At 40.0% G+C, this 20,142-nt stretch overlaps 1 protein-coding gene across 31 annotated transcripts; it reads left to right on the plus strand.

Moving 5' to 3' along the window:
- The first annotated feature begins 1,127 nt into the window (after positions 1 to 1,127).
- On the plus strand, positions 1,128 to 19,905 carry picalmb (phosphatidylinositol binding clathrin assembly protein b). Of its 31 annotated transcripts, none has more exons than XM_078929434.1 (24): positions 1,128 to 1,465; positions 1,689 to 1,845; positions 5,922 to 6,064; positions 6,157 to 6,232; positions 6,340 to 6,442; positions 7,475 to 7,568; positions 7,666 to 7,777; positions 7,865 to 7,971; positions 8,052 to 8,093; positions 10,946 to 11,031; positions 11,140 to 11,263; positions 11,361 to 11,494; positions 11,765 to 11,865; positions 12,056 to 12,208; positions 12,543 to 12,626; positions 14,146 to 14,238; positions 14,380 to 14,490; positions 15,000 to 15,116; positions 15,217 to 15,247; positions 15,322 to 15,421; positions 16,122 to 16,181; positions 16,875 to 16,979; positions 17,318 to 17,423; positions 18,394 to 19,905. In XM_078929434.1, exons 2-23 carry the CDS (start codon positions 1,716 to 1,718, stop codon positions 17,408 to 17,410), a joined length of 2,199 nt encoding a protein of 732 aa, XP_078785560.1. In that variant the 5' UTR covers positions 1,128 to 1,465; positions 1,689 to 1,715; the 3' UTR covers positions 17,411 to 17,423; positions 18,394 to 19,905. The 31 variants fall into 31 exon arrangements, with proteins under 31 accessions (XP_078785560.1, XP_078785562.1, XP_078785564.1 ...); XM_078929436.1 differs by having other exon boundaries at positions 11,367 to 11,494; XM_078929435.1 differs by having other exon boundaries at positions 1,273 to 1,579.
- The last annotated feature ends 237 nt before the right edge of the window (positions 19,906 to 20,142 follow it).

The raw sequence follows: 20,142 nt of genomic DNA on the forward strand, positions 1-20,142 counted from the left end.
GCGGAGCAGGAAGCTTGTGGCCCTCCGACTGTAGCACTGACATCACAGCTACAAGCTTTTTTCTACAGCTTATTTTAATTGACTCCTGATTCACTGCGATTTAAATGAAGAAGTACTCAGAAATGCAATTTTAAGCTTAATTTTCTTAATATATGTCCTCCATCATAAGAAAAATGCTACAAGAACATGTTAAAACACCAAAAACATGATTTTCATTGGAGGGTCAGGCCAGTGGCTAAATTTGCAAAAAATGCAAACACATGAAACATGAAAGAGATAAAACCTCTGCTTTCCTGAGAGAAAATCAGTCTTTTGCTACAAAATTTCTTACTACTAACCAGCTTGAAAACGTCAGATAATATGGTTTCCGCTGCAGAATGCAAAAACTTTGATTTATATAGAAGTGTGCAGTTGAAACACTGAATGGCAGTTGGTTTCTTAAAGAGTTCTTTATATGGCTGCTGTCTGTGCAGTGTGTCAGGGAGGGGTGCTGGTGGGATAGACTGTCTATAAAGGGGAGCAGTTTGCTCTGTGACCTCCGCTTCCTCTTCAACTCCAAAGTCTCTGGGTTCTAACCGGTGATGGTTCCAGCCCTCTGAATGAGGGTTATTGATCCTCCTGGCATCTGCTGGCACCGACACTGCTTCCCTGGCAAATCAAAGCACGGCAGATGCCACCTGCCACCACAGTGCAAGACTTCACTACATTTTTTTAGAAGATTTTTTTGAGCATTTTCACGTAATAGATCCACTTGTAAGAAATTACTTGTGCACCACAATTAGGTTGGGAAGCTCAAAAGCTCTTAAGTAAAAAGATTATATATATATATATATATATATATATATATATATATATATATATATATATATATATATATATATATATATATATATATATATATATGTAATATATATATATATATATATATTACATTTTTAAATTAATGAATAGTCTAAAGATGAATAGATTTATAAAATATGTTTGTCTTATTCCATCACTTCTGCTGCAGACTTGATTCTATCGCGCACTAGTTTCTGACAGGCCTATGATTGAACATTAGTTCTTGTCTTTTTCCTTCTTCTGCTTCTGGTTCAAACCTGAGCAATAACAGACCGAGGGTGAACCTCACAGTCCAGAATCTAAGTCTGCTTGAAGGAGTAGCCCCCTTTCCCCTTGTGGACAGAAGAAAAGCAGAGCAGACCCGCCATTTCACCTCATCGCGGCTCTTTTTCTTTCACGGGGCTTTAAAGCCGAGATACAGCGGCGCGAGGAGGCGGAGGAAGAGGAGGAGCGGCAACGACTGGCGGCGCGGCGGAGGCAGGGATCCGATGTGCCACATCGGGATGAGAGCGAGACCCAAAGCCGGGGCGGATGAGTCAGATGACGGATCTCGTTGTCACAGAACTCTCAAAATTCGAGTAAATTAGGAAGGGCTCGAGCGGCGAAGTATCAATTGGCATAATAGGTAGTATTTTTTAAGCTGTTGTCTCATTCCGCCTCCATTTATTCCGCCCTCCTCTGGTCCGCGTCTGCTATAGCCTAGTTTTGATGATTTTTTTTTTTATTTCCGCCTAACTGGGTAAACTGGGCGTCCGGAGGAGTGGGGGGGTTTTGTTTCATTCTTTAAAAAGACTCGCATCAGAAGACAAACCCCGTCGAGCCTGACATTTTCTTTTTTCTTTTTAAAGTCTTTTGTTTCGTTGAGAAGAGCAAAGATGTCGGGACAGAGTATTACGGACCGGATAACTGCCGCCCAGCACAGTGTAACGGGATCCGCTGTGTCGAAAACAGTTTGCAAGGCAACCACGCACGAAATTATGGGGCCGAAAAAGAAACACTTGGATTGTGAGTATGATTAAACAACACACACACATTAACGTCGTATAAGCTGAACCACCGACAGCGCAGAGCTATGGCGGAGCTGGCAGGCCTCAAAGCCTCCGTAGTGGCTACATGCTAGCTGCTTCTCTCGAGATTACATTTTTCCCCTCAGGACGGGCCTTGTTGACATAGCGCTGTTGATTATTAAGCCAGTTTTGAACACCTCGCTACTGTATTAGTGCGTGTATTGTTGTGTGCTTTTTTGTTTCACTCGTCAAATGTAGCTTTGTTTGGTTTTTTTTGCCCTGCTTGTATCAAATTATCTGCTAGCTTAAATGTTTAGCCAATATTGCCATAAAGCAGATGTATTTGACGTAAAAACTGTAAACGATGTTGGTGTAGCCAGGCTTCACTATTTTCGGACGACTCAAATACTCCGTTCCCTTTTTTTAATTGTGTAAATGGCTACAAGTTATTATCAGACACACTGAGATGACACAGGGAGGAGGATTGTCTGCAGGAGGGGGGCTCTTCTCTCTTTTACACAGGTCACGATACGGACAGACTCCAGATAATACGCGTCCCTAGTTGACGTAAGCCCAAATCCCCGTCAGACAGAGCTACGAACTCTCACTTAATGTTCCATTAGTTACAACATATACATTTATTTTATAAGGCGGGTCCGTGTATGATATTAAAAGTTAAGTAATAATATAAACTTTGGCGTGATCTGTCACGGTGCAGACACGTCACCAGTGGTACGTGATTGGAGCCACTTGTTCTGGCCGTAAATGGAGACGTCGCTGCGCATGTTGGCCCGCTTGTTAAAGTCACAGGTTCCACAGGTGTGCTGATGAGGTCACTTTAGTGTGCTGACAGGAGTGAAAGATGTGCTCAAGCCAGAGTCCAGTGTGACTTGAACACACAAGTTATGCAGAACTTTGCTTGCATTTTATTTTTGTTGTTTCAGTTTTTCACTATAGAAAATATATTTTCTCTGCTCAGGAGGGATTTTTATTTATTTCATAATCTCTCTTTTTAAAAAGGATTTAGACATTCTTTTAGATAGTTACAAGGACTTTAACGGCAAAGAAATGGGTATAAAGCTCCATTCACAAGTCAATTTGCCTATTTTATCTCTGTAAATCAAGAGTTAAAGAAAAGCTGTGCAGCAGGCATTCAAAAGATGTTTTTTTGTAGTGTGTGTGTGTGTGTGGGGGGGGTCTCAGGACAGGATTATTTACTTATTTATTTATTATTTTTAAGCTAAAATAGTAACAAATTGGCTCCAAGCTCCTAACTTGTCCTTCACAGGAAGTGGATCAGATGGCTTCACCTACAGAGATTGTTATTTTTGTTGCATAATGCTGCAGCCATGCCTCCCATTGTCCCTTAGTTGAGGGTTTGGACTTTTGATTTGCATTTCTGGTTAATTAATGGCCAGAACTAGGAGGACCGCACCCTTTGTAAGACTATAAATACCTTCTACAGTGACCAGTTCCTAAAACTGACTTGATCAAGGTTGACTTACGCAAAGATGCTTTGTTTTAACAAAGATACAGAATTCCTAAATGTCAAATGAGTTTGGTCTAAACTGGTTCCTATCTTATCAGAGTTCAAGTGGATGAGCAAAGTTTTTTTTTTATTTTTTTTTTTTATTATTCCCCTGTACGGTCTTTCAGTTCAACTCAAGTGTGGCAATTTTTCCTCTTTAGTTTGACCTCTGTTTTGGTGGTTAAATTGTAAAACTTGAAGGTATTTCATAACTATTTAACCTCACTTCATCTGTTGAATGTGCGTCAACTGCCGCTTTCCCAGTTAGAAAACCCAACACTCAAAAAATGGAATTACATTAATTATGGAAATATGAGATACATAAATTGACTTGTCAGTTCTCACAATAATTATATAGTGATTTCCAAAGGGGAAAAAAAGACCTCCAGCTTGTCAGTGTATACATTTGCAAACTATCAGTCTTATTTGTGATTTAAAAAACAAAAAGTAGAGTTTTGTATGTTTGACCTTTTTATACATATCACAAGTAAATTAGGAAAGGATAGACTGTCGTAATAATGAAACCTGTGTCATCACATGCTGTTTGGATCACTCTGTGTGGTGTTTTGTAACAGTCTTGGGTTGTGCATTTGCCGGTGACAGAGGAATTTACACTTCTGTACTACAAGCATTTATTTAACAATATTAGCATTAATATCTCAGTAGAAAAATACTGAATGTTGCTGAGATTTCTACAGAGAAAATGCAAACTCTGCAAACATTGCAAATACATGGGTGATAAAGAAGAGTTCTTATAGTGGACCGTTTGCCAAATTCACCTGACTTTAAAAAAAAAAAAGGCACCTGCAATGACTCTTTACAGTCAAACATCCTGGGTGCAGATGAAATGGGTTGCCAGGATTTTTGTCTTCAGTTGTAACGTTACAAAACTCTTCTTCAACTTTTTTATGGGTAATTTTTGCGATGAAAAGACTAGGTTGTGTAAAGACCGGCACATACAAAGCGATATTGTTGAATATTTTCCACGATTGGAAAATATGCGTTTTTTTTTTTGTCAAGTTTGCCAACATTGACCTTGGATATAATCACAATTTTTTTTCCTGTTTTTAGTAAAATAAAGTACCAGCAATAGCTGCCATATTGCCTCTGAGGACAGCTGATGCATTTGTTTTTATCAAAATATTCCAATCACCCCTTCAAACACCTTCCACAAAGTGGAATAAAAAAATCTTAATAAGTTTATTTACAATAATTGTGGAGTGTCAGTCTAATATCCTACCATCTGAAGACTGGTTACTACAACAGAGCGCTCCTTCTTCCACATATTGTTCATGCCCTCCTTCTGGTCTCGATTCTCTTCTCCGGGCAACTCAGCCACCCGTGCTAAGTGCTACTGCTTCTGTGGAAGATTATTCTGTCCTACATAAATTCCCCCGCCTTTTGAAAAAGTCAAATATAGGACAGCAAGGGAGGCCCACTTACTGTACCCCGTCAGATTGATCATGCCTATGAAGGACGGAGCCATCAGGCCTGGCATGCCCCGGCTGATCCCAGCTAGCTTTGTGCAGGGTGCTGAATGAGTAGAGGGGCAGATGGGAGGTTAGCATCTTCATGCTGATTGTGGATGCTGCTTTGTCGCCTGAATAGCTGCAACTTCAGGTGTGTAATGGCTGTGAAAGGAGATCAGTGGGCTGGAGCACTGTAGTATTTTTAAGAAGGGGATGTAAAAAAAGAACCAAAAAAGTTCCCATAATCCCAAATCAGTTTTATTTTGCAATTTCATTTCCTATTTCCTGAAAACGTCTCTAAGTCAGTGTTTGTTTTTTGATCTATCCATTTTTTTACAGCTTTGTGTAGGTAAAATATGGCATCATTCAGTAAATTAAGATTTGTTGTTTGTTTTTAAAAACAAATACTTATGAACTATAACCTTTACATAACACATTTTAAAACAATTTATTTGTTTGTAATTCTGTAAAAACATTTTTGCTTTTATAACACTGAATAAATCTGTCTTTGGCCCCTAACAGAGAAAAACTTGTTCTTTAAGAGTTTTTTTTTACTTTACTTGTGGCTTGTTTGACCCTTTTCAATACAGAGCAACAGCTCTTTATGGGCCATTGGGTCCTTCATTCAGCTGGCTATCAGGTAGAGGAGGAGACTCTGAAGAGTGTCTTCACGGGGGAAGTGTGTGCTTGAGCAATAATTCAAGCATTTGTAGAAATATGCAGTTCCGATTAGTATGTGCCAATTTCACTGCAGCCTTCAATCAGCTCCACTCATTCCATTGCTTTACTCTCCCTCGGTTGTACTTGGTCTGAACTAAAGTTTAAGGAAGATATTTTGGGGGGAAAACAAATCATCCAAGGAGAAAAAGAACAGCACATTTCACATTTTTGTCTTTTTTTTATGATTTGAATAATTTAAATCAACCTAATTAAATTGTGTTTTAACCTTTTTGTCTGAAGTCCTATTTTCTGTTGCAGCTTTTGTCTAAAATGCTTTTAAAACTGATGCGCCAATATACAATTTGGTAAACGAGTTGGCTGTTCTTAAAGGCATTGTATGATTACTTTTTTGTTTAGATTTGATCCATTGCACCAATGAGATGAACGTGAATATTCCCCAACTGGCTGACTCGCTGTTTGAGAGGACCACCAACACCAGCTGGGTTGTAGTGTTCAAGTCCCTTATCACTACACACCACCTCATGGTCTATGGCAACGAGGTGAGCTGCGTCTCCAAATATGACCTACACAAAGTTTGTGGAGCCGTATCCTGGTTATTTTCTGACCCCTCCCTTTGTTCTTCTCTGTTCAGCGCTTCGTCCAATACTTGGCTTCAAGGAATACACTCTTCAACCTCAGTAATTTTTTGGACAAAAGCGGGTTACAAGGTAAATAATTGACTTTGAAAGTTTGGACCATTTAAAAAGAACAAAAAAGAAACACCAGAAAATATTTCTGTATAATTGTTATTTACGGCTTCTGTTTGACATTGCAGGTTATGACATGTCCACGTTTATCAGGAGATATAGTCGTTACCTAAACGAGAAAGCTGTGTCATACAGACAGGTTGCCTTTGACTTCACAAAAGTTAAGCGTGGGTAAGTTTGAAGGCATTCGTTATTGGCGTCATTAGTTTACCAATTACATCAAATCAGTTTTTTCAGATAAAATTGGAAAGACATTTAAAAAATCTTAACGTTTGGATTTTTTAAAATTTCAGTAGTGACCCCCTTCCCAAATTGTCAAAATGTAAATGTATTTATCTTGGAGTTCTGCTAGAACCTGGGCCCGGTTAGATATGGGGTTTTCTTTCCATTACCTGGAGTCAGCCAGAACACTTGAGCTGAACTCGCTGACATTTGACCCAGAACTTTAATCCATTACTGCCAATTCTGCAGTTGCTATGGTTACAGATCTATGCATCAATGGGAGGGACAGAACCTAAAGCGCAGAAGGGAGAAGTCAATGATGTTTAATATTTCATTCATGAATATGTAATTTGTCCAACATTGTTGTAAGTTCATGCCTTAAATAAATCTGGGTGATATGGCAAAAACATAGAAATTTGGGGTTATTTATTGAACTTATTTGGAGACCTGATTTGCTATTCAATATCAAAAATAAGCAAACAATCTGTTTAGTTTGACCTGAACGCACAGATTATTTTGGTAGCTGTGACTTCCGTTTTCATTCTTGGAGCTGCGCCGCGGTGGCATTCCCTGCTCTCAAGAACAGTACTGTTGCGCTTTGAGTGTGAACCATGACAGATGATGTCATGTAGGTCAGTTCCTGGCTCCATCAGGCCTGGTCATCTGGCGAGACAGAGGAGGTTTAACCTTTTGTGACAAACACCTTCCAAAAATGGCAATAGAGTCTGAAGATTAAGTGTCGACGAGATAATTTAGAAACCCGACACAAAAATGTACAAACTCCAAAAACCTATGCTGTTATAAGTTCTCCTGGATTTATTCAAAATTGGTTGAATCTGGTATATTTTTCAAAATAAATCTCAAGGTCTACTCGTTGGATAAAAATGATTCATTTCCCAGTTGTCTACTTGAAAGTGTCAATGGTTTTAATCATTGCCTCCCCCATTCCCTAACCTTCTCCTCCTTCGTGGCTTCACCCAGTGTGGACGGTGTAATGAGGACCATGAACACAGAGAAGCTGCTCAAGACTATTCCTATTATCCAGAACCAGATGGATGCTCTTCTCGATTTTAATGTGAGGCCCTGTAGTTTTTGTTGGTTCTTGTCTTGGTTGTGCAGAGGCTGCATCTTCACTGCTATACACTGACAAATGCTTCTGGCTTTCCTTTCAGGTCAATGCCAATGAGCTGACTAACGGGGTCATCAATGCCGCTTTCATGCTCCTCTTCAAAGACTCCATCAGGCTTTTTGCTGCTTATAATGAAGGGATTATCAACCTGCTCGGTGAGACCTTTGGAAGACCACTTAGTCATTTTGTGTTTTTCTCGGTATATTGTAGTAACAACTTTCATGTTTCGTCCTTTTAAACAGAGAAATATTTTGACATGAAGAAGACTCAGTGTAAAGAAGGTTTGGACATTTACAAGAAGTTTCTTACCCGAATGACCCGGATATCTGAGTTTCTAAAAGTAGCAGAGGTAAGTTACTTCTCCTTTCTGGAAATAAAAAAGGGTTTCCTGTCAGTCAGGTCATACGTTTCGGGTCTTGTGTTTAACAGCAGGTGGGAATTGATCGAGGTGACATTCCAGACCTTTCACAGGTAAGACCTCATTCTTCAATATCTTCATGAAGATTTCCCCTCTTGAGAGGAGGGGGACAATGCTTTGCGTTTTTATTTATTTTATTTCCAGGTATGAGCCCCCACCCCTCACTTTTAAAGTTTTTTTGTTTTTGTTTCTTTAAACTTAAAACGCTTCAAATCTTTGACAAACGTAGAAGCTGTTCAGACTGTATCCTGACTTCCCTCCTGCTCGACTGTGAGCGCTTTGTAAAACACATTGAAATGCTTTGGCTGAGGTCGTGTTTAGAGGTGATCTGAATGGATGAAGGACTAACCACTGACCTGAAGGGACTCCATACAGTCCATAGACCTGCTGCCCAAGGGCTTTTTCCTACGTCTCTATATCATACAAAAGCAATCTTTCAGAATCTGATGATAATATCCACGGATGTCATTTCTTTCAACGTCATATCCCTAAACTCTAGAGCAGGTAACTGTGTTGTTGTGGATTTTTATACAAATACAACCCATCCTTTTTGTGTGAATTCATTTTTTTTTTTCTAGAAAATGGTTCAAATTGTCATGCAGCTCACCTGACGCCTCTGTCAGGAGTCAGGTGAGCTGCAGGTTTGCTTCACATTTTTGCTGCCAGCTTTGCGACTTGCTTGTCAATATTTGTCTTCAAAGCAAATAGATTAACTTTGATCGACACGTTAGGAAACAGTTGCTAAAAGGCTGCAGAAGAGTTGGACAGAGACCTTTGTAACGCTTCCTTAAAATAAAGATTACGATAGCATGTCAGAAAACTGCTAGTTAATAAGTAATCATAATGACTTCAGATGGTATTTATTAACTAAATAGTTTGCAGAGAATTAAAAAAAATTATTAAAGGGTTTTATAAGGTGTATGATGCATAACATTTGAGAGTAAGCAGAAAAGATGAGGTAATATTTTAACTTCTGTTACAGGAAATATGTCTTTAAAGGATTGAATTTTTTTTTTTTTCGAAGAAGAAAATACTGTTAAATCTACAGAGCCTGTCTGACATGATACAAAAAATAAATTGTTGCCATGAAATAGTTAAAAGTGGAAACAAAATGGGCAACTACGTAATTAATCATATGGACTTGATATACAGACAGTATGATAGAGTTTTATTTTAAGCTGGGAATGAGCAACAAATGCATTCTGAAAAGCCTGGTATTGCAGGAATCTGTTATTTAACAGGAAATTTGAAACCAGGTTTCTTTACAGCCAAAGGTGCGCTTGTTTTGTTTACCCAAACGTCCGGGGGTGATATTATTAGTATTGTGGACTGGGTACTTTGTGGTGTTTCTGTTTTTAACAAGCAAAAAAAGAAAATGAATTTAAACTAAGTGTTTTAAGGAAAATAATTTCAAAAAACAAATTGGTTTAAAATAATTGTTTTTTGGTCTTGGATTATGAACATCTTGCTTAAGCGGGAAACTTGGCAAGTTTTTATTTAATTTTTTTGTGATAAATTAAGTGAAACATGTTTACAAAAAATAATGTTTTTTCTTTGAATTGTTGCAACATATGAAGAATTATCATCGTGTCAGTAATTCTTTCATCTGTAAAATCATTTGAGTGTCGCTCTTTAGTCTTCGATGCATCCAAACACTGACAGCAGTTTCAAGTTGGTCACCATGGTAACGAGCAAAACCATCTGCTTCATTTTGGTCAATTTAATTTTTTTAGGAAATAATAATAGGAATAATAATAATTATAGGAAGGAAATATTTTATATCAAAAATTACCTAAATATTGACCACAGATTAATATTTTGCTTGCACAATTTAAAAATGTTGTGGCTAAAATGTATTAATTTTCTTTACCATGTCATCAGACGGGCTCCATATAAATCTGCATATTCTTTCTGTCATTTGACCAGACCTAACTTGGGTCATCTTGTTTTAGTCAATTAGGTCTGAACAGCCTCTTAATGCCCAGAACTATTTCTTTTTTTTTAATTTATTTTTTTGGAAAATGACTTTGCATGATCTCTTTCTTTAGTGCATGTTTTCCCAGAGATGATTCTTCTGTTTCTTCCTCCTCTGACTCTCCTGCTCTTCTCACCTCTCTCCTTCTTCAGTAAATAAAGGTGCCAAGTCCACTCTGTAATAGCAGCTGACTAAGTAAATCTGCCCAATGAAAGTTAAACAATACTTGAAAATACACTGCACATAATATTGTGCTAACCTGTAAGGACCTTTGGTTTTTTTTTATTAATATACTCCAAAGATCATGCATTTTTCCTCTGACTGTCACCACCTTTATATTCTGTATTTTCCCCTTATCTTCCCACTTTAGTTCACAGTTTGTGTAAGTACTGTTCTTTCACTCTTCTTCTCTGGCTGTGACTTGTCTCGGTGTTGTCTTTTTGCATGCCTCTGCTCTGACTCTGTCCCCCACATCGTGGTGAAAAACAGTTGAAGGACAAAACACTTGCAGTGGTAATTTCCTGTTCACTTGGGCCATGATTTCAAATTGTAGCTCATTTTGTGTGTCGGAGGGGGAAAAATGGCTGCCCCGTTGTGCTTAGAAACAGCCAATTCAACAACAGCCAGGTTGTTGAAGGTGCTGTGGTGCAGTACGTCATCCCACACAGATATTGCGCTCATCCAGAGTAGTTTCCTTGGCTGGAATGCAGTCATCAGTCAGTGGTGGGTGACTGGTTCCCCATATTTGCTTTAAAAATGTCTAAATGATGAACAGAAACCATCTGACGTTGTGGTTTTGACACAATCAGTGGAGTGCAGTGTTTCCTGCTCTTGTTTTGGTTGCCCACCACTGTCCGCCATGACTTCCATACAAACACACTCTCTTCCCCTGTAGGAGTTATTGATGGGGGTTCTTCTGTGTTGCAATAGGCACCCAGCAGCCTTCTTGAAGCTCTGGAGCAACATTTGGCCTCTCTAGAAGGCAAAAAAGTCAAAGACTCCACTGCAGCCAGCAGGTAGGACGAGTCCTCTCCTCTAGGATCTTCTTGTTGGCCTTTTGGGTCAACAATACTCACTATTGTGGTGTGAATCTATGGTTTTGTTTTTTTTTTGTTTTTTTGCAGGGCCAGCACTCTGTCAAATGCTGTGTCATCACTGGCCAGCACAGGGATGTCTTTCACTAAAGTGGATGAGCGGGAGAAGCAGGCAGCTCTCGAAGAGGAACAGGCTCGACTCAAAGCACTCAAGGTCAGAAAATAAGTCTTTCTGAACTTGTAATGAAGTTTTTCTGTTTAATGCTGTTGTGAGATTTTGTTTTCGTTTTTGTTTTTTAAACCTGATCAAGGAGCAGAGACTCAAAGAGCTCTCCAAGAGGCCATCTTTTTCCACCACAGACACATCCCCAATCTCCACCACTGGAGGCACCATCAGCACAGCTCCTGCCATCGACCTCTTCTCCACACCCAGCTGCTCCAACGGGTAAATCCTGTGTGGTTTAACATTTAATGCACGTTTTAAAGGCCGGGCGTTTTGTACATGGAGCCTGAAAATGATCACAGCGTTGCAAGCGTCTAGAATGTGGAAGCCCGTAAACGCATTTACGCGTGTTTACTTGGACTTTTCATTGAAGGTGGTTGCTTGGATGTGCGCTGCCGAGGGCGGTGTAAACGTTGCTTTAGGAGTTTGGCTTGGACCTCAAATAAAGGCAGGTGCTTAGAAATGAAAATTGTTTTCTTGTTTGATCTTCAGCGCAGTGAAGATGGAGAACGACCTCTTTGACCTGCAGTCCACCTTCCAGCCCTCCATGCACTCGGGCGCCACAGGGCTTCCAGCAGCTACAGCATGGGCAGGTAAACGTTGGCACCTCTCGGCTCGTAAATCAGCCTCTGGACTTTGGTGACCGGACTTTTGCATGCTGTCCTCTGAATGTTGTCCGACTCTGACGTTCACCTCTTCCTCTCCACTCTCTTCTGTCTTTTATTTTTTTTTCCTTTTTGTTTGTTTCTTGCTGTCTCTCTTTCTCTTCCTCTGCCTGCATAGATCCTTTCACATCTGCCGAAGCCGGAGATGATTCCATGCCAAACCTTAACCCTTTCCTCTCAAAACTCGTTGTCGATGCCACTCACTTACCTGTCGTGTCTTCAGACGGTGTTAGCTTTTCCTCTAGGACATCTGCTCATGAAATGTTTGGTGGTAACGACTCATTTTGTTTCTCCTTCTTTCACTTGTTCATGTATCTGTACCTACGCACATGCATGAGTAGCCTGCATGCGCTGCTGGTTATTAAATGTTCATTGTGTGCGTGAATGTCTAAATGACCTCTTGCTAACGTTTTTACAGCAGATACTCTTCTTGAAGCCTCTTTTGTGTCTGTCAGGTTCCTCTGTGTTCTGCTGTAGAAGCTGTAAACACTGTGCAGCTGCTGCTGATCCTCTTATTTGATTTTTAGCAAATAGTTTGCTGTTGCATTGTAGTGCGGAGATGCTGTAGAGCTTTACCTGTTCTTACACTATTTTTGATTCTCCAGATCGTTACAATCCCTTTATTGACACAAACTCATCAGTTTCAACCAATTACAAACGCACTGTGCGGATAGAACACTCCATCTCAGGTACTCCAATGGCTCGCCACCTCAGTCTGTTTCCCAGTAAACGTACGCAAATCCCCTCCCAGAGCCATTATTCTGATACCCATCATAAACAAGTATTAAAGTTGGATTTTGATATCTTGGGAAATGGTTGAGTTTGTGCAAGTTTGAAAGATCAACACCGTTCCATCCATCAGTTTTATTTTTGTGCAAAAGCTATATGAAATACTTTTATCCTCATCAGCGGGTCGCTTTACATCGCAATAAAATGTTAATGAATGGGTTTGATTGCATAATTTACAGCTATAGTTAAGATTATTGCTGTTTAAGGAATGGAAGCTGGAAACATCAAAGTACAACTTTAGACAGAGATGTTTTATTTTAGTATTTGTGGAAACATCCTGAAACTCAACTCTACGGACGCCTTTAAACTCAGGAATAAGGAGGAATTTCTAACTATTGAACCAATATTTATTGAATGAATGACTGCAGATCGTTTCTGCATAAAGTACCGGTACATGAAAATTATTCTTTCTTATAGTGAAATTTGTAGCAAAATCTGTGAAATCAAAAGGATTCCACTTTTGATTTCAAGTGTTCCTTGTTTATCGCGGGGGATATGGATATGAAAGTCTCAAAGTAGGATTACAGATGTTGTTAAGGCCACTAACTACACACTTTACACACTTTTCTCAGACCGACATGAACATTTTCATACCTTTGTTTTGTTTAAACTCTCAAAGTTCAAACCATCCTAGTAAAATAAGTCCAGTGTTATAGAATGGGGGGCAAAAAAAGACCTGATGGTGACGAAACTTTGAAACGTTGCATGTTCAGCGTCTCCACAAAGGAGAGACACGGCACGGAAGAGATTGATTGACAAGATCAACAGCTAATCGAGACACACAACACAGTGCAATGTTTAAAAAAAAGAAAAATTGCATGCAGATGTGTGCTGAAAAAAAATCTGTGTGACCGCGACAGGTGAACTGCGCTGTAGTGAGGGAACAAATTAAAAGTATGAGCACACTTTAACTAGAAGGCGGAACATTTCTTTCTTTAGTATTTTAAGAAAAGTATCATAAACCTTAGCATGGATGTTTTCATTAAAATGCCAGGAATGAGTTTGTTTTGTATTTTTATTGTTATGCTTCCCATTTTTATCTGGTTTGTTGTTGTTGTTGTTTTTCTGCACTTTTTACTGATTTCCAATCTCCCCGTCAGCATTCAGATAAAGAAGTGTTGATCTGGTCAAACTGACAAGCATTTCCCTAAAAGTGTCACTCTGCACTTTTAATCCATCTGACTTTTTACATCATTGTTATGCATCGTTTAATTTCCCCCATATTGGATTGAATTGCATATATAAAGCAAAAAGATCTTTCATCTTTTGTCAAAGAATTTTAGTAGACTTCTTCCTGCCTGTATTGCTGTTGTCTCACCTGCCTCTCTGCTTTGGCCTTGAAACACTTTTTTTTGTTTTGCTTTTTTGTTTGTCTTTCTTTCTTCCTCTCTGTCTTCCTGCTACCTTTTGGCTTGTCAGACTCCTTCTGTGGTCCAGTGTCAGTTGCCCAGCACCTCCCTCATCAGAACCCCTTTCCTACTGAGCCCTCTACTGTAGCAGGTCTATTCAGAGGTAGAGTACCAAGAGTCTCCAGCAGAGAGGCGGTGCTGCCGATCTGCTGCTGCAGCACTCTGCTGCTTCCCTATTCATGTTTGCTGGGATTGTTAAACTTGGAAACGCTGCTCATTCTCTCCCCTCTTCGTCTCTGTGAAGGATACTCGGCGCCACAGGCCCCTCCGCAGCAGCCGGCAGGTGCACTCCAGGTGGACTTTGAGTCCGTTTTTGGAAATAAGGCCAGCGGGAGCAGTAGCCTCAACTCGGATGGTACGGATTTCATTTATGGATTTGGAGATCCGGTATCCTGGCAGTAAGGTTGTCTTTGAGTCTGGAGGGTGTTATCAAGTTACCTTATAAAATCTTTGATCTGCTGCACCCAAGTCACTCAAGAAAAATGTTTTTTCACAAATTGGCTGCAAATCAGATTTTATGGAGTTCAAGCATTACTTTAATAACTTGTTATTCTGTGAATAAAACTAGAATAATCTCTGGCTTTTATTAACTTTCTTTTTTATTTTTTTATTTATGAATTTTTCTCATCTTTGGCAAATGAATCGTTTGTATAATTATAACAAAGACTGAGCTTCACTGATACAAATAACATCTCTGAATGTTTATAATTATTGCTTTATTTATGGTTTTTTAATAAATAACGTGATGCGTAGATTAAGTGAGAAATAAAATATCCACTTTTTTTGGTGACATTACAGATGAGCAGTGTAATGCTTTTTAAGTTCTCATAATTGTTTTTGAGTCAGTCCTGTTTGCATTGCCAGATATTACTGGAGGCATCCTGAAACCGACTCTTGCTGGCTCCAACCTGGCGTCCAATCAGCTGCCTGAGAAGCTGGTGTCTGACGACCTTGACTCTTCCCTGGCAAACCTTGTTGGCAGTGAGTGTGGACTTCTCAATGTGCAGCCGCACTCATTAAACTCACGCAGATGACCGGGTGTTCCCAGACTGACGTGTGTTCTCTGCTTGTTTCTCCTTAGACTTGGGCATCGGAAACGGCACAATGAAGAAGTAAGTGTCTGCTGGGTGTTCCAGCTGCTTTCAGGGCCTTTGGGGACGCTAAGATGAGCTGTGTTAATCCACAGTGACATCCACTGGAGCCAGCCAGGGGAGAAGAGGATGACCGGCGGCACCAACTGGCAGCCCAAAGCGGCACCGACCACGACCTGGAACCCTGTCTCCATGGTGATGCACACATTTTTGTTTTTAGATCTGCTTCTGGCGTATCCTCTACATTTTACATCCTTACGGGGCTGATGGGAAGTCACGACGACAGACTTTTGGTGCATTTTTCTGGTGCATTTGTATCCCTAAGTGTTACCTTTTTTTCCATGACAACAAAAGCTTGTTTTTTATACTTAAGTTTAATTAACATTTTTAATATTGAACTGTTCAAACGTAGCTGTAACTGGATGTTTGAGTGTCTCATAGATGAGTGTTTTTTTTTTATTCTGACACTTAAAAAATCTGATCATTCAGTTTTAGTCCAAGCGTGAAAGAAGTTTTACTTTTGCTGGAAAATGTACTGATTATTATCAAAGGTCATAAGAAATAAACATGAGAAGTCAAAGTAGTAGATTGTCCTACAGCATATGAACATGAAAACAATTAAACCTCTAAATCAATTGTTTAAAGTACATCTGATTTAGTGCTTATGCATACAGTGATGCATAAGGTTCTGTCTTTCTCCTGTCACATTTTTGCACCTTAAATAATTCTGAACGTTAAAGTGTAACTCCTAGAAAAGATCCGTTGCTGTTGCCTTGAAGGCAGAAAACTGAAACCAACCAAATACCAGACTTTTAAGAAACAAAGAGTTGACGATACCCGTCATAGTTCAATGCTATTCATTTGCTACAATTCCCTATCTTTTGTTTCTCTTCAGGCTCCATCAATCATGGCATTCCCTGCCACCACACCCACAGGCATGATGGGATACAGCATGGTAAGTAGGGTCATTTAGAGAGTACTGTATTTTACAGACTGTCGCTTCAGAGTAGAAGTCGTAGCAGCCAAAAATGCATAATAAGTATTTAAAAAAAACATAAATAAGTTGCACTGAAGTACAAGTCACACTTTTGGGATAAATTTAACAAAGTACGAGACCAAAAAGTGACAATTTGTCTTATAAAAGCAATTCACAATGTATCAGATTAAGATGGACTGGATGAATGCAGCTTCACTACAGTAACCGTATTTTGCTTCATGACTCTTAGGAGGAATTGAATGAGTATCTAGTATATTAGAGCAAAATATGAACCATTATTGAGAAAACCATAGCATAAAGAACATACAACAACTAAATTCAACTAACTTAATTTTATCATTGTTGCTTTTCAATTCCTCCGCTGAGGCACACCCACCCACAGTGCCCTCTAGTGGTTGTTAGGGGGAAATGACAAGCACATGAGCCTTTTTTATTTTTTTAAATCACATAAATCGCCCCAAGTCAACCCCTCCCTGCCCAAAGTATCTGGTCTGAAGAATAAATACTCGCTGTGCTACTGTTATTTATCCTGTGTGGTGCTTTCCTAATGATGCTTCTATGTTCTTCTGTAATGAGGATTTCATCTTGAAAACCTTTGATTGTTTTTACAAACACTTGGATAATGTCTGCCGTCTGTTTTTTCACACGCAGCCTCCACAAATGAGCACGATGGGGATGATGAATCCTCCCACTATGATGTACACCCAGCCCGTCATGAGGCCACCCAACCCCTTTGGCTCTGTGTCCAGCGCTCAGGTGGGTGTGCGACTGCAGTCAGGTGCTGCACTGACTGTGTCTAAACACTTCTCAGCTTGAGTAAACTGGTGTATCTATTGTACTGTGACGTGTGCCATACTTTGGTGTGTAAGCTTTAATGTTGGTGTGAGAGTCGTAGAAGATGATGACAGTTTTAACTATGAGTCCTTCATGAGCTGAAGGAGACAAAAAAAACTGTTGATCATCTCCCGTTTGAACTCCCTGTTCCAGTAAACCCGTCTGTCATTCATCACAGCTCCTCCAAACTAATCTCATCCCTCCTTCAGTCTCTGTACTGACTCTGACTTCTCCTCTGGTCCTCCCACTCCCTGTATTAGCCCTCTGCAGCCTCTAGTCCTTCCAGCCAGAGTCCTCTCCGAGCCCCTGGACAGGACCCGTTTGCACACCTCTCTCTGAAGGATTTCTTGTAGAGCATCTCTTTAGGTACATCATGCTCTTTGCTTGCGGATGCTCCTGCATGCACGCCTTGCTTGTTTTGACACAATGAGCCGGACTCACCGCGGTTCTGTGTTTATCCACTTCCATCTTGTGTCGCTCAAACCTGTTTTTCCCTAAAATCTTGCATTGCATTTCTGCTTGATTGCCCCCCCCCCTCCTTCTTTTACATTTGTCAAAAAACAAGGAGATAAAACGGCTTCTGAGGGCATGAGACTCTCTGGATTCTTGGTCAATCATGAAGAACAAACTGATTGTGGAACAATATATAAATTCACAGCATGAGAAAAGAAAACTAATAAAGAACTAGTAATGTTTAATTCAACAAAAAAAGTGCACAAAAAGAATCAAAAGTCTCAGCAGAAAATAAATAAAACTAATGCAAGAAAATCTTGTTGGTATAAATGTAAATGTTTTACTTTAATAAGATCATATATGAACAAAGTCTCAAACTTATTGGTGTAGTTCAGGCTTCTGCGACCTCCAAAGACCCACTCTGATGAAAATGATGTTTTTGGTGTTAACATGTTCTTTTGACATATGAAAACTCAAAATTGCATTTCTTACCTTTTCTTTATTCAAATCTTAAACCAGGAGCAGACCAAAAAAAATGCAAAAAGGTTATAATTGACTCGTTTCTTAGTTAAAACGTTTTCAGTAAAGTAGTATTTTGATTAGGTTTCAAAACAGCTTTGGAACCAGAGATGCCTCATGTTTTGTGTCCTCCCTCACACCAATAATGCAGCTGAACATGCGAGCTGATGCCTCTAACATGCAGACAGATTCATAAACGTCTTTCTGATCGTTGCTCCTGACATGTGCCTCAAAGGCTGTTTGTACTCCTTTTCTCTGCTGCCGGGGTGAAGTGTTGCATGGAGGCCACAGCCGCCCCACCCGCCTTTTGTCTGTGATCTGACTGACCCCCCCATCCCCCCCCTGCCCGCTTCCTGTCTTCCAGATGCAGTTCATGTAATTTGAAGGAAGTGGTCTCTCAGAAGATGAAGCACTTAGCAGCAAAACCTTGTCCTCGTTGCAGTCTAACTCTTCAGAGTAACACACACACACACCCACATACACACCTCCCCCTCCACATACACACACACACAATCCAGACAAGAACCCAGTGGGGCAACAGCAGTCAAAAACCATGGCAACTATGTCCAAACGCCATTTGACCGCAGCTCAGACCTATAATTCTGAACTAACTCGCCCAAGACATCGAGTGATGCTGCTGTCCAACCCCCCCACCGTGAAGAGGACCGCTATGTGTTCCACAATGACGTCTGCACAGATGAAATGGGTATGGAGGAGTCGCTGGGGTTGGATTGTAAAGGCTTTGGTGTTTGGGGAGGGAACAAAAGAAGAGCAGTCCCGCCCCTTTCCTTATCGAATCATCCGTCGTCCACGCCCCGCAGTTATTTAACTGTCACTAGGTAGTGATGCTAATGACGTTTACACCCGTTTAGTTTTTGTCTTTTTTACCGTGTTTACAGTAGACATTCCTTGTGTGTCGTTTGTATTTATTTATGATTACCGGTTGAAGATTGGGGATTTAAACAACAAAAATATATGAAAAAAAAGAATCTACCGTACATTGAACACGTGGGAGTGCTTCGACATTAACAAGGATCTCTGACTATCATTGAAAGGTAGAGTTTAAAATAGATATTATATAAATTACACCTGTTAAGCGGAATGATAGAGCACTAAATATTCTCCAAAGTTTTGTGTTAAGAAAAGAGGGTCTTTTTTTTCCTTTCTATTTTTTTTTTTTTTTACTAGGTGAACGATTTCATCACAATCTCATTGTACTTACAGTGCAGGGCTGTGAGTATGAGTCAGTTAACAGTATATAGTGGATTCTGTGCCTAGGGTTTTCTTTTTGCTCCGGATCGGTCTCCTTACTAGTCGCAGAACACTTCACCCACTAATCTGAAGTGTGGCACTGGGTGGTGGGCTCCATTTGCTTTAAGCTTGGCATGCCGCTGACTCACTGACTGTAATCAAAGGCTGCCTTTACTCTGAATGTGAGAGTTGTCTTCATGTTGCACACATCTTTCTGCACTGCAGTTCTTCAGTGAGAGAGGGGTGTTAGAGCAGAAGGAGGCCTGCTGGTTGGATAATTGTCACACCAGTTGGAGAGTGGAAGGAGGGTGGGGGGGGGGCAAATTTGGTGTAAGTTAATTGTAAAAAAATAAAAAAAATAAAAGGCTCCATAGACGTGGGGTGGGGAGGAGCAGCACTGTTGATCGGTGCGACGTGTACATAAACACTGACTGTTCTTTGAATGCATAAGTGAAAGATGTATGAAATATGAAAGCAATTCAATCAAATTTGACTCTACCTAAGTTTGATTCAGGATATTCTCTGCGTTGTTGTCCGCAGACGTTTTCTTTATGTAATTAGAACGTGTAGCAGATGATGACTGAACTCTTTCTTTCTTTTACAAATAAAGAGCAGCTTCCACAAAGATCAGAGCTGGAGTTTGTTTTGTGTTCACACTTGTGGAGTTTTTACTCCAGAATCAGGCTGGTTTCAGTTTCTTTTTCTATATCACTGACTGCATAAGAGTACTGGAAAATGATTTACTTCCAGTTCCAACCAAATGAAGTCAAACCAATCGTGATAAGGACGTCGCCATGTTGGAACCAGACCACGACAGTAAGCGGTGATTGGTCCAAGTCGATCTGAGTCAACATTTCTATGC

This window comes from Oryzias latipes, chromosome 13 (genome assembly GCF_053564925.1).
Source record: "Oryzias latipes strain Hd-rR chromosome 13, Olatipes_Hd-rR_3.1".
NCBI lineage: Eukaryota > Metazoa > Chordata > Actinopteri > Beloniformes > Adrianichthyidae > Oryzias > Oryzias latipes.

What these genes read in the sequence shown, in the direction of transcription:
- picalmb (XM_078929434.1), top strand. Translation starts at nt 1,716, where the DNA reads ATGTCGGGACAGAGTATTACGGACCGGATAACTGCCGCCCAGCACAGT. An exon ending in GAAAAAGAAACACTTGGATT is followed by an intron (nt 1,846 to 5,921) that starts GTGAGTATGATT and finishes TTTTTTGTTTAG; the next exon opens with ATTTGATCCATTGCACCAAT. An exon ending in TGCTCATGAAATGTTTGGTG is followed by an intron (nt 12,209 to 12,542) that starts GTAACGACTCAT and finishes TTGATTCTCCAG; the next exon opens with ATCGTTACAATCCCTTTATT.